The sequence below is a fragment of the Terrapene carolina genome, unplaced genomic scaffold (genome assembly GCF_002925995.2).
Source record: "Terrapene carolina triunguis isolate 2854851 unplaced genomic scaffold, T_m_triunguis-2.0 Scaffold166, whole genome shotgun sequence".
Classification (NCBI taxonomy): domain Eukaryota; kingdom Metazoa; phylum Chordata; order Testudines; family Emydidae; genus Terrapene; species Terrapene triunguis.
In genome coordinates this window covers 1958052-1971219 of record NW_020664517.1, presented here as the reverse complement: position 1 = coordinate 1971219, position 13168 = coordinate 1958052, and the positions used below count along the sequence as shown (strand labels likewise).

The 13168-nt window shown below is 52.6% G+C and overlaps 1 protein-coding gene across 1 annotated transcript in view; it reads left to right on the top strand.

Annotated features, from left to right (window-relative positions):
- The window catches only part of LOC112119563 (protein VAC14 homolog), a 177605-nt gene that overhangs the window by 138923 nt on the left and 25514 nt on the right, over positions 1–13168 (top strand). Inside the window, exon 15 of the mRNA XM_029912028.1 lies at positions 11786–11960. Within this exon, the coding sequence (XP_029767888.1) occupies positions 11786–11960 (175 nt within the window). The remainder of the gene's footprint in view (positions 1–11785; positions 11961–13168) is intronic.

Sequence of the window (13168 nt, the reverse complement as noted above, 5' to 3'; positions counted from 1 at the left end):
TTTAATGCTTGTATTGGGCGGTCCTGCCTCTTGCCAGCTACGAGGCCCCGCCTCCATGCACTTTGCTGCATCCCGTCCCTGGCCAGCCTCTGGCTGTCATGGCATGCCCCAGCCGGCAATGTCACATCATCTCACCTTGTGCTGCTTCTCTCGAGCATCACAGCCCTTCTCTGCCCCTTCCTCAGAACAAGAACAGGCTTTCGAGGCAAAGAGTTCCCTCCTCCAGGAGCAGCCTCTGCCCTACAAAGCTGCCAGATGATGAGCAGCTGTAGCTCTACAGCCGAACCTGCTAAATAGATTTACTTTCTGAAAACTTGTTGTAAGGGCTCTCGGACTTGAAATCGAGTCACTTCCCCACCCCAGAACAGTTCAGCTGCTGCACCTGCTCCTCAGTGGCTGACATGTTTTCCTATATATTTTTTTTTAATGGCTTTTCTCTCCGCCATTGCTGGATGAAAGACCCAGACAAACAGAAGGAGTAACTGACACTGGGTCGATGCAAGCACTGTACAATCCACAAGCAACTAAACAGTTTATAACAAAGGAGAGGGAACAAAACTGTTGAATCTTGGTGCTGCTTGTCACAACAGTACATTTGAAATCACATCTGGGTGTGTGTTTTTTTTTTTTTTTTTTTAAGTTGATGCTCCTTTCGAAAAAGACTGGCTTCCTCTGCACGAACAGCTTCAACCCAAAAAGACCTTCTAAGGCATGAGGCAGAAGCCAGCAAGTTCCTGGCTTATCATTGGTTATTTAGTGCCTAGTACAGTTCTAAAATGTGCCAGTCCCTAAGGAGACAATCAGCAAGGCTCAGTCCCTAACCCGAAGAGCTGCAGCCTTAAGGGTACATGTGCAGTGCAGCCAGGTGTGTGAATGGCAGCTCCTGGAAACAGGCCTGCGCTCGCTGTAGTCTAGCTGGCTTGCTAAGATTAGAAGTGAGGATGCAGCCCGCCTGTTCCCCTTGCATATGTACTTGCTTGTGCAGCCTGCTCCAAAGCCAGCGCTGCTGCATCTGCTTCTATTTTTAGCAAGCTAAGCAGAATACATCTACACGAGCTGCCCTTCACAGCCCCAGCTGCAGTGGAGACGCACCCGAAGGGTCTTGCAAACACTACCAAATGGAGCACTACCATGCCTTGTCAGTCCAGGTGTAGTCAGTGCATCTAGTCATGGTGGTGGGATCGACACCTGGGAATCAATGTTAGCAGAATCCGGGCCCTGACTGCAGGGAGGGGAGGGGAGGGATTAGGGTGTCTGCTGGAATCTACTCCTAGACCTTCACAGTGCCAACAAGTGCAGCTGCTCTGCTAGTGCTATGGGTCCTATATGGCACGATCCTACAGTGCCCTCCTGCTTCCGCTCTCCGTCCCTTAGCACTTTGGGACCTGAATGACAGTGAGACTTCCATCCATCTTCCTGCGTGACGAGCCACCCCCAGGGAGATGCACCTGGCTTCCATTTCTGTGCCACTGCTCCTGCTCCCAGGCAGTTTGGGGGCAAGGTGAGGCGGCTGGAAGACCCCCACCTCTCTCACTCCGGGTGTGTGACTGTGCCATTGAACTCTCAAATTCTCAGACCAGTCCCTAAATGGATTCCAATGCTGATGGAAAGCAAGAAGCAGAGAGTATCCGCTGGAACCAGATGTAGTGCAGACGAAACCAGCACAATCTCCTCCCACACCCAGCTCTGCCGCCTGGACCGAAATCCTTCTCTGTAACCTTCCTACTTGACTTGGGCATCTACGCTCACAAGGCAGCTCACTATCCCTATCACAGCCTCCTAAATGGCCTGGCTGAGCAGTGCAGACAGACCAGATTACAGCCTCCAACTCCTTTCCGCTCCAAGACTGAAGTGCAGGAGCTTAACCCAGTCTGCAGAGATGCACGGCCTGGTGTGCCACTTCACCCCTAGCTATGCAGATTGTGAGCTGCAGTAGTAACAAATCCGAAACGCTGTGCGCTGGCCTGCGGTGCCAAGGGGAGGAGCGGGAACGGCAGAGCAGGTGACGTCCAGCAAAGAGAACGTGCATGGAAGGAGGCCACGCTCTCCTTTTTCCTGCCCTCTTGCCAAGAGCCTTGTTTCTCTAGACCCCCTCCCAGTAGCTCTCTGGAATCTCCAGTATTGCTTGGTTAGTTAAAGCCACCTGTTTTCCCATGCTCCTTCCCCTCCCACTTCCCCATCTACCGGGTTACAGACTCCTGTTCACCGCTGTCCTTCACTCAGTGGAAACCCTTCAGCAGAGGGGATCTGCTCTGCGTTTCCATGTCCCTGGCATGTGATCTGGGAGTCACTGAGCTGATGGCTTCAGCTGTTGGCGGCTGTTATGGAGGCTAGCAGCTGCACTTGGTTGCTTGATGCGCTTTGGCCAGTTGTTCTCTCCTCTTCCCTGCCCCTCCCACAGTCTTGTCTTCAGAAACTTCCAGGCACTGCAGCAGGGCAGAAAGTGCTGTGCCTGAAGCGTGGGCTGCGATCCTGGCGAAAAGGGAGGGCGGAACACAGCTGCTGCTCCTGCGCTCTCTGTGTCCCCCCACCGTGTCCCCCCACCGCAAATGCACCAGGGTCTGCAGAGGTTAGACGTGGGCATTTAAGGTGAAGGGGGCCCAGGCTTTGTCTGTAAACAGTCTATTAGTGCCTATAAATGGACTCGAATGCAAAGCAACCCCTCCACCAATTGAGGTGGGAAATTCCTGCCGTGACTGTATACGCTAAAGGGCTTCGCCCCAAGTGTGTGTGGTAACAAAGAGCTGCTGCAGCTGTGGAGATGCCGGCCCTTGCTGGAGGTGCCCCTGCAAAGTCTCTGCCTGCTGCTGACCTCGCGGTGGAGCTTTGAGCTTACTGCGAGGCCGCCTGCTGCTCTCCAGGCAGGCGGGGAGCTGAGCCCTCAGCCGTAGCTGCAGGGGTCAGATTCCCTTCACCTGCCAGGGGTTGGACACCTCAGGTGGGACCAACATCCCCAGCAGCAGCTTGGGAGGGACTGACTCCCGTATTGTAGGCTAGGCAAGCTGGCTTGTACCGGAGTACCAGTGCATGGGGACAGGCCTTGAAAGCTCTTAGATGTGCTCACAGACGGGAAATGGTTCCCTCTGTAGAGGCTGCTCCCTGCCACAACCCCCCGATCATGCATTGGGACAACCTCTCTAGCACCTTCCACCCCACAAGTTCAGGGGTCTCTGCAAACAGGAGTGGCACTTCAGTACACCCCAGTGGGGCAGGCTTATCCCCACTTCCCTGGGGGAAAACTGGGATACCAGGGGCTGGGAGTGGAGTTAAAACAATAAGCCAGTTGCCTGGCTCCCTGGAATAGAACCCAGGAGCCCTGGCTCCCAGCAAGCTGTCTACACCTAAATAGGGGGTGGATTTGCCAAACTCTGGGGCGCCCTCAAAATTCCTTCCAGTGCACCCAGGTTGGACCAGAGCTTTTGATTCCCAAACACGAGGGAGATCAGTCACATCCCCAAAGTGCTGGCCAGGAGCACGATTTCCTGCCCACATGCTGCTCCATGTGGAGCTGGGTCCTGGGTTCCCACGGATCCTTGCCTCAATCTTCGCTGTAACCACTAGGGAGCAGCTTGTTCCCACTGTCTCTCTGGGGAGTGGGGGTGGGAGCACGTTTGTTTCTTTTCCCACCCCACCTATTGAGAATCAGACCCAGAGGTGGAGTTAGGGAAGATGCAGAGGCAAAGCAGTGGAGTACCCGTCTGCCTCACACACGGGTGATGTGTGTGCTGTTCCTTTAATGCAAAACGTTTCCAGATTTCCCAATGCTAGCGCGCACACACAACCAACAACAAAATCCCATCCTTGCTAATCAAAACCAGGCCTGCAATCGGCCAGCAGTTTGCTTCAGACTCCTGCTCGAGGGAACAAGGCGTTGGCCAGCAAAATGTCAGAGCTTCTATTTATGGAAAATGAGCCCTTGGTTTTGATCGAGGGTGGGGGGAGGGGGGGAGAACCAGAATTATATTGGCCTTAAAATGCCTGCTCCAGCGCGTAGGCAGGCGTGTGAGGGGAGTGTCAGAGGTCACCAGGCTCCTCACGGCTGCCTTCCTGGCTCCCTACACAGGGTTTCCCAGGAAGCTTTCCAGGGCAGTTCTTGCTTCTGCAGCCCTGGCTGCTGGATGTGCATCCTAGCCTGCAGCCCTCGCTGCCCCTGAGCCTGCGGCGAGCCTTGCTCAACTGACCCAACCTTGCCGGGTTCTTGGGGGCAGGGAGGGAGGCTTTTGTCTAAGGGCCAAGGCAGTGCTGAGCGGCACGGTGGAGGGCGCAGGCAGAGAGACCGTCAGGGTAGAGGGTAATGAAGGGCTCTTCTCTTTTCCCCCCAGCACTGACTGGATCATGGGGTTTGGGCCCTGATTGGCTGTAATTGCCCCCAGAGGCGCTCAAGCCAGGGTGTTAGCCCCCCGGGGCTGATATGTGTCTCTTGCGCGGTTCAGGTGGGGATCTGTGCCCAGAGGCAACTCCATTGTGGGTGGGGATGAGCCTGGAAAGAGTGATAGGCATGGGGCCACTTGCCCTGTGCGACTGCATGTGGAGGAGCCGCTTCCATGCTGCGTTAGCTGTGGATGGGAAGCCGGGAGATATGTTGGTGTGTCCGCTAGGAGTTCAGGGGGTGGGGAGCCGGGGGATCCCTTCGGTGTGCCCGCTGGGAGTTCGGGGGGTGGGGAGCCGGGGGATCCCTTCGGCGTGCCCGCTGGGAGTTCGGGGGTGGGGAGCCCGGGGGGATCCCTTTGCGTGCCCGCTGGGAGTTCGGGGGTGGGGAGTCGGGGGATCCCTTCAGCGTGCCCGCTGGGAGTTCAGGGGGTGGGGAGACGGGGGATCCCTTCGGCGTGCCCGCTGGGAGTTCGGGGGAAGCTGGGGGGGATCCCTTCAGTTTGTCGGCTGGGAGTTCGAGGGTAGCCGGGGGCGGGGGGGATCCCTTCGGCGTGCCCGCTGGGAGGTCAGGGGGAGCCGGTGGGGGGGATCCCTTCGGTTTGCCGGCTGGGAGTTCATGGCGGGGTGGGATGGACCATCAGGAAGGCTGAAGGGTGGGGTGTCCTTTCTCTCCTGGTCAGACACTGTAGGGCCCTTTTGAAGGCTGTTCTCCCCTGCCCCATTCAGGAGGGGTTGTATAGACTGGAAAACACGCTCCCCTGCACTTGCAGAAGTGATGGGTTCAGGAGAACCCGGTCTCTCTGCCTTTGAGACATGCTCAGAGCATCTGTGCCCTTGGCTTTCCCAGGGGGAGGGAGTGTGTTTGAGCTCTCATGCAGGTCAGGCTGGATGCCCAGCGTGGTCCCTTGTGTCTGGAAGGGAGCATGGGGGCGGATGCTCAGTGGATGCTGATCTAGCTGAAGTTTGTGTATTTTTGAGGTGCTTAGAGGGTGGGCCCAGAGCCTGGAAGGAACGCTCTTGGCACTGATGTTTGTGTGCCAGAGGAAGAGCCTCCGTGCATACTTTGCCCCTGGATGCCCTAGGCGCCTGATTGTGAACTGGTACCTGTGACAGGCATGGCCATTTCCTGCAATGTTCTGGACAAACCTGAGTGAATTAAGTTTAAGTATCTTAGTAGCTCATCGTATTAAAAATGCAAATGTTTGTGTTACTGTGGGGTCGTCTGTAGCGGCTCTAGGACAGTGTAAACCCTGGGGAGGGTTATGAGCTTCAAGGAACCAACAGGTGTGCAGGGCAAGAGGGAACTGGAAGTTGAGTGGGTTTCGTGGGCAATGCCGATTCCCGTCGCCCGACCCTTCCTTTTGAAACTGCTTTGAGAAGAAACCCATGGCCTGCTGCTCACCTGCTCCCAGGGTCCCAAGATCAAAAACCCAAACTGTATAAAGGGGTGACTCTCAGATCGGGGGTGGTGCTTGTTCTGAGCCAAAGGTTTTACAAACGTGTGCCCACAGAAAAACCTCTGTGGGGGGTTTGAAGGACTGACTCCTACCAGAGCCCTAGCTGGAGTGATCTCTGGGAAGCTTATTAGCGGGCATATGGGTTCTCGGATTGGTTAATATGTTTTCTCTGTAATGCTTTCACCTTGAGAATAAATGTGCTTTGTAGGAAAAGCTCGGTGCTACCTTTATACCTCTGAGGGGAGGGAAAAGCAGGCTGGGTTAGGCAAGCTTGTTGGGGAATTCGCACTGCAGGCAGGGAACTGTGCGGCCTGGAGAAATCCTGGTCAGGAGTGGGGTGACGCAGGTCGCTGCCGAAGAGAGCTGATGCCTGAGGAGCAGAGAGCCTAAAAGTGGGGGGGCCCTTGCTGGACTATAGAGGGGGAAATACAGGGCCAGTTGCCCTGAATTGTGACAGTACCATATTCCATCATCATCAGCGGGAATAAATGCTACCTGTTCACTGCAGGGGGATGGCACTCAGTCCCTGTGGCAGACGAGTTAATGTGGCTATTTTTTTAACCTGAATAACTTCCTTCCCCTTTGATTCGGTAGCTTACAAGAGAATGGTGCTTGGTGACATTTTCAGTGTTGGCCTAACTCTGCTCCTAATGAAGATGGTGATAAAACTCCATTCAGTGGGAGCAGAGCCGGGCAGCCCCGCATGCTTCTGAAAATCTCATCCTTAGTACTGGCGTAATACATCTCCTCTGCACAGCAACTTACTGGCATCCCATGTAGCTGGGATCTGTCCCACTGCACAGCTGGGGAGAGATGGGCACAGAACTGCCGGAGGAGCTGGGGTTAGAACTTGGTGTTCCTAGCTCAGACCTCTGTGGTAGCAGCATTCCCTGTCAAATAAAATCACTATTGCCCAAGGCTATTGCATACAGGAAGAGCCAGAGGAAAGGGGTGTGGGGTCAGGGGTAACAGCAGGAGGAAGAGAAGATCTGAAGAAATGAGGGTTTTTTTACCCACGAAAGCTTATGCCCAAATAAATCTGTTAGTCTTTTTAAGGTGCCACCGGACTCCTTGTTGTTTGTGGATACAGACTAACACGGCTACCCCCTGATAGCAGGAGGAAGGATATTTTTGCCCTTGACTCTAGAGTCCTGTGCACTGCTTGACTGCTCATCATCTCTCTGCGCCAAGACAGCTGGGTTTGGTTAACAGTCCCAGCCCTCTCCCGAAGGTTGCTGGGGTGATTCCGGCTCCCTGCAGTGCCATGGTTCCTCCCTGGCAGTTCGCTGTGGCACTAAGATTTGTTTCCCGCTGCACTGCACCATATTTGACTTGAAATAAGCAAGCAACTCATCCCCAGGGCGGTCTCCCTTCCTTTCCAGCAACCTCGCTAGCTCCTGTTTGAGGCTGCCACTCGCCATGGTATACCAATAGAGGCCGTATCCTGACCCAAGCGGCCTCCTGGCCAGTTTGTTGCGGTGCTGATCACCGAGGGGGGAAGTGTTTAATCCCAAAAGCACATGTCTGCAGCCAGTTATGCAAGAATAATTGATATAAATGGGCTTATTTATTGCTGCCCGTTCCATTTGAACACAGTCCATAAAGAATGTTAGATTAGGTTACGTAAAGCTCTGCACAGAGAATCTAATTGTCGGCCAGCCCTGCGTCACTAATTGTACCAGCGGCGCCTTGAGCTGCTCCTGCTGCCTCCGAGTCCCAGCCCCCTGCTCCTAGCATAGGAAAGCCACGTGGGTAGAGGGATTCTGCTGTGCACGCTGAGCTTAGCAGGACCCAGGGTAGAAAGTTGCCAGGAAAGCACCGCTTTCCTTCTCCTGTTTAGGAGAGTGCGGAGGATGCTGTGGCACTGGTTTTCCAAAATTCTGCCGGGAATTGTGTGCTGGTGAAAGCTGCTGGGCTGACAGCCCTGCCGATGGAGTGTGGCTGGGCTGACTTCTCCACTTCACCCACAGTGGTGTTTCTCCACTCCTCCCTGCAGAGAGCTTTCAGCCCTTGGAATCCTGCCAGCAAGGTGGGCACTTGTAAGGATGCCTTAGTGATGTGGGAGCCCATCCCCACCAACTGGACTGAGCCTTCTCTTCCTCCTTCTGCATGACACTTCAGTATCCCATCTTCCACCCTTCCGGGTTCCTCCAGCCCAGAGCTCTCCCAAACCTGCTGTAAATAGGTCTTCTCACCCACTGCCTACTTGCTCCTCGAGATCAGTAATCTATGAAATGCTGCTCCCTGCGGTATCCTGCTATTAGCCTCCCTGGACTCTGAGTAGCAGCTGTTCATTACAGTGTTTCTTTTGTGTTTTGATCCACCTTGGGACACTTCCACTTCAGCCCTTGGCTGTTTATTGTCATTAATAGCCTCTTGTGAGGGATCTTGTCCAAAGCAGTTTAAAAATCCAAGCAAATTATGTTCAACAGGGTCTCCTTCATCCAAAGCTTGACTGACTCAGAGCCTCCAGAGCAGAGTAGAAAGGCAGGTTTACCCCCCTAGAGCCCTGCTGCTTTGACGTCATTGTGTGCTCATCCCAAGTCTTGCGTTACTAGGTCCTCAGTCTGACTCGTGGACAGTTTCCTTCTGCTTTAAGAATTTATTTAAAAAACATATTAGCAAAATCTGCTCTTCACCTGCCAAGAGGGGTAACTTTCTACAATGAACGATCTTCATAGATTTTAAGGCCAAAAGGGACTGATCAAATCTAATATGGATTGTCCTAAAATAAGCAGTATCACAAGGAAGGACCAAAGCAAGTCATAGTTCTATCCTGTAGCTAGCAGCACCATGAAGCTGTTTTTTATTCAGGGAACTTCTAACAGCCAGGATTGTAGTTGAAACAGTCATGTTAGTGTAGCGACACATAAGCATGGCCTAGATCAAGTAACTTGTGTCAACATAGGTGTACTGGATGTTTAATGAAGGAGGAGATGGTTAGTGAGCAGTGATAGCAATCCTGTATCTCTGGGTTGCCTTTCAGCCAGGAGAGACCCTGAAGCACTTGTTGCCTGGCATCACGAACTGAAATCCCTTTGCCCAGTACAGAAGTGCAGCCATCCCTAGAGTGAAATGGGACAGCTCTCCAGAAGGGGATGAATGACTGCACAACCTTAGGACAAGGAGTGAAGGACGGTGTCTAACCAAAACTACAGGAAGGGAATCTAGGCAGAGCACGTTTGGCCAAGACACTAGAGCTGTCAGCCTTCGCTTGTGCAAAAAGTGCCATAAGATGGTTTAAAATCTCATTCAAAAGATGAGCGCTCCAGCAGCACAGCCCCCCACCCCAGCCAAGCGGGGGCACTGGTTCTCCAGGGACGTTGGAGAGAAGAATGCCACCTATTGAGTCACCAGCACCACTTCCTATTGCCCTTGAGTTTTCCCATGAAATCACTGCCCTAGTTTGACCCTGTTTAGCTTATGGGATGTGATGAGATCACAGCTTGAAGCCATATGCAACGGAGGATGTTTATTGTTCTCTAAGCCAGAGGCCTCAGCCTTCAGCCAAGCATCCAGCACGTGCTATCAGAAGTCAGCATATACTGCCACTGCTGCCTCGGAGAGCGTAGGCACAGCACTGGCAAGGAGAACTAGCCTTGTGATCTTTCTCAGAGCTCCTGCAGCAGCACCTGTCTGGCACATTCCATCGGCGCGCGCTGGGAGCGTTCCATCGGCAGACCGACAGCCCCGACCCCCTAGCCAGTCAAAGCAAAGATTCGCCAAGCAGCTTGCTAACGCCCCAGCCCCTTCAGAAACGCACATGCTGCTGCTTTTGCCTTCATAAATGTCCATCGGATGCCTCCAGGTGATAGCTCCGGTTTCTGGTTTGGTTTACCTGATGGGGAGTGTCACTTCCTGGGTACTGGGATGCAAACTCGGAGACGGCCGGCGCACTGAACACCGTCAGACAATCAGCTGGACAATGTGTTTCTCTTTCTCCATCCGATTAAATCTTCTATGAGGAATTTGCCCCCTACTTTAATGGGGAAGGAAAGGGGGTTTATGAATGCAACTGAGACAACCCTACAGTACCTGTATCACGGAGCACCCCACTGTTAAGTGCTCAGTGCCTGGCTATGGCATGAGTGCTTGGAAGAGCCCCAGTGGTGCACTAGGGGATGTTGTTTATAGGTAGCTTTGGAATCCACTCTCAGACTGTCCTTCCCCTCCCTCTCCATGTCCTTGGGTCCTGTCAGCCTAAGGATAAGAAAGGAGACACATTTCCAGCACTCAGCATTACCCCGGAGCATGCTATAGATAAGTAGTATCCTTGGTGCCCAAGCCCACCCAGAGCTTATCTGAATAGGATTCTGGTGAGAGCCGGATCTAGTGAAGTCAGTCAAGTTAGAGAACCCAACACCAGGCAGGATCCAGCCCAGCAGGTTGCTAGTGGCTGTGTCTACAGTAGGATATTTTCTGTATTGGTCAAGTTGAGCCCATGATCCAGTGAGAAATGTTGGCAGAAGATCCTAGTGTAGACAAGGGGGAAAGCATCGCTTTGCTGGCTCAACTAGCTGACCTCTGCTAATGTGGTCCTCAGACATTGGGGACTTTCTGCACTGAAATGCCTCCCTGTAATTGTAATGAACTCGGACAAGAAATTCTTAATGAATGTCATGCACGTTAGGGGAAGTCGCCCCTCCCCTCCCCCCCGAAAGTCTCTGCATGTCACTGAGTGGGCTCCAGGAGAAGGCGCGTTGTATGGATTATTCTACATTGAAAATAAAATGAGACTTGAAGGTTTTAAGCCTGTTTGTTGCCCAGTGACGACAAGGGAATGGATCACGTCCTTCTCCGGGTTCTCAAGGTACTGAAGGCTGTTGGACCGGGGCTTCTTCTAGCACAGAATAGCAAAGCCAGCGTTGGGCAGCATTTCAGGTGTCCTTGAACAAACCATCCAGAACCGCAAGGGCTAGGGAGACATGGAGGCATCGCAGACCAAACAGAAAATCCTAAAATCCAAACAAACGCTGAGGAAAATCTGGGGTTTGGTTTCTAGTGAAAAATGTTAAAAACCTGGCGAATGCTGCAGTTTGCTAAGCAGAACATTCCGGCTGTGACCAGCTGAGCCCCCGTGATACAGCTTATGAAGCATCCTGTATCAGCAGAACTGTGCGGAGCTGGGCTGTTATAAAGGAAACAATAGTGGCAGAAAGTGTATTTGTAGGAGCACGTCCGTCGTAACCCCCACACCACCGTGTTCGAGTGGACTGGGAGTCAGGAGATCTGGATCTGACTCTTGATTCTGCCAGGATCTGACTCTTGATTCTGCCACATATTTGTTGGATGTCCTTGCAGAACTCTCATAACCCATTTGTGCCTCGGTTTCCCTATCTGTAACATGGAGACAGTTCTTACCTGCCTTTGTGAAGTGTTCTGGGAGCTGGGTGGGAGGCACTGCCCCATGGGAGTCAAGGTAGCTAGTCCTCGGCTGGAGCACTAACCTTTAGGTCTGCATGCAGGCACCTTGAACAGCTGTCAGGAAATGCTCCCTCCGGGTCACACAATGCCAGAAGCAATCCAGAGGGAGCAGTGGAAAGCCCCTGTGATATTTGAGTTGCGTGAGGGGGAGGGCAGAGAACGCTGTTCCGCACATCTAGAATACCCTGTTCCATTCTGAGCATCTCTGCTCCACAGGGGCATGGCCAAAACAGAGGAGAGTCAGGAAAAGGCAACAAAAATGAGTGCGCTAAAGGGAGTGGTGGAAACGCCATTGGTTGGAACACTGGGCTAGTTCTGAACACAGCACTGGAGAACAGGCTGCAGGGGACAGTGCTGTCATGGCCCCGGGGGAAGCACTTGGATGTGACCAGATAGGTCTTTTCCATCCCCGATGTCCCTACACCACACAGGGGCACCTTCCCAGAGGGGTGTGGTGTATGGATCTGCTATGATGGTCACAGACTGGAGTAAATAACCCTCTTTCTCCCTTTTTCTCTCTTTTTGACATACAGGCAGCTTTGTCTGCTTCTCAATGCTGAAAACATCTTCCACTCCATGGCAGACATCCTGCTGCGGGAAGAGGACCTCAAGTTTGCCTCGACTATGGTCCACACTCTCAACACAATACTGCTGACTTCCTCCGAGCTCTTCCAACTGCGAAACCAGCTCAAGGACCTGAAAACCCCGGTATGTTGAACAGGAACACTTCCTCATTAAACAGGCTCTCCCCACCTCTTACCTCTCCGTGTGCAGGTGACGGAGGCTGTCATGTACCCAGGGCCCCTAGCAATCCTAGGGCAGAGTTGTCCCCTCAGGACATAGGCTGACATCTGACAGGTTTCTCTTGGAATGAATTAAGGGACTTGGCTGAGGGGAAGGAGATGCCTAGCCTTTTTCTCTGGCCAGTACATAACCTCCGAGCCCCTTTGCTTCTCCTGTCTGTCTCACATACTTGCCTCTTGGTGCCCTAAACAGCAGCCCCATCTTAAGACTTGATGGTAAGGAGCTGCTCAGTATTTTGCCTGGTGTCTGCCTTACACTCGTGTTCCCCACAGGGTACGGTCCAGGGGCTAGTGTTCAAGGAGGAAGAGAGCATCATGCAAGGGTTAGGATTTGGGTCTGATTCTTCGCTTTACCATTGACAGTGTGGCCTTGGGAGTCCTCTAACCTGCTCCTGACTCAGTTGATTTACTCTTGGCTTGAGCTTTCCCTGGTAGATGTTGAGGCGTAACAGTTGTACAGTGCTTTGAGGTCATAAGAAGCGATAGTGGGTCAGACCAAAGGTCCATCTACCCCAGTATCCTGTCTTCTGACCGTGGCCAATGCCAGGTGCCCCAGAGAGAATGAACAGAACAGGCAATCAAGTGATCTAGCCCCTGTCATCCACTCCCAGCTTTTGGCAGTTGGAGGCTTAGGGACACCCAGAGGATGGGGTTGCATCCATGACCATTTTAGCTAATAGCCACTGATGGACCTATTCTCCATGAACTTATCTAGTTCTTTTTTTAACTCATTCATGCTTTGGGCCTTCACAACCTCTCTTGGTAATGAGTTCCACAGGTTGACTGTGTTGTGGGAAGAAGTGCTTCCTTATGTTTGTATTAAACCTTCTGCCTATTAATTTCATTGGGTGACCTTTGGTTCTTGTGTTATTTACCCCTTTACATAACTCTTAGTCACTTTCTCCACACCATTCATGATGTTATAGACCTCTATCCTATCCGCCCTTAGTCATCTGTTTTCTAAGGTGAACGGTCCCAGTCTTCTTAATCTCTCCTCACATGGAAGCTGTTCCATACCCCTAATCATTTTTGCTGCTCTTTTCTGAACCTTTTCCAATTGTAATGTATCTTTTTCTAGATGGGGTGACCAGAACTGCGCACAGTGTTCAAGGT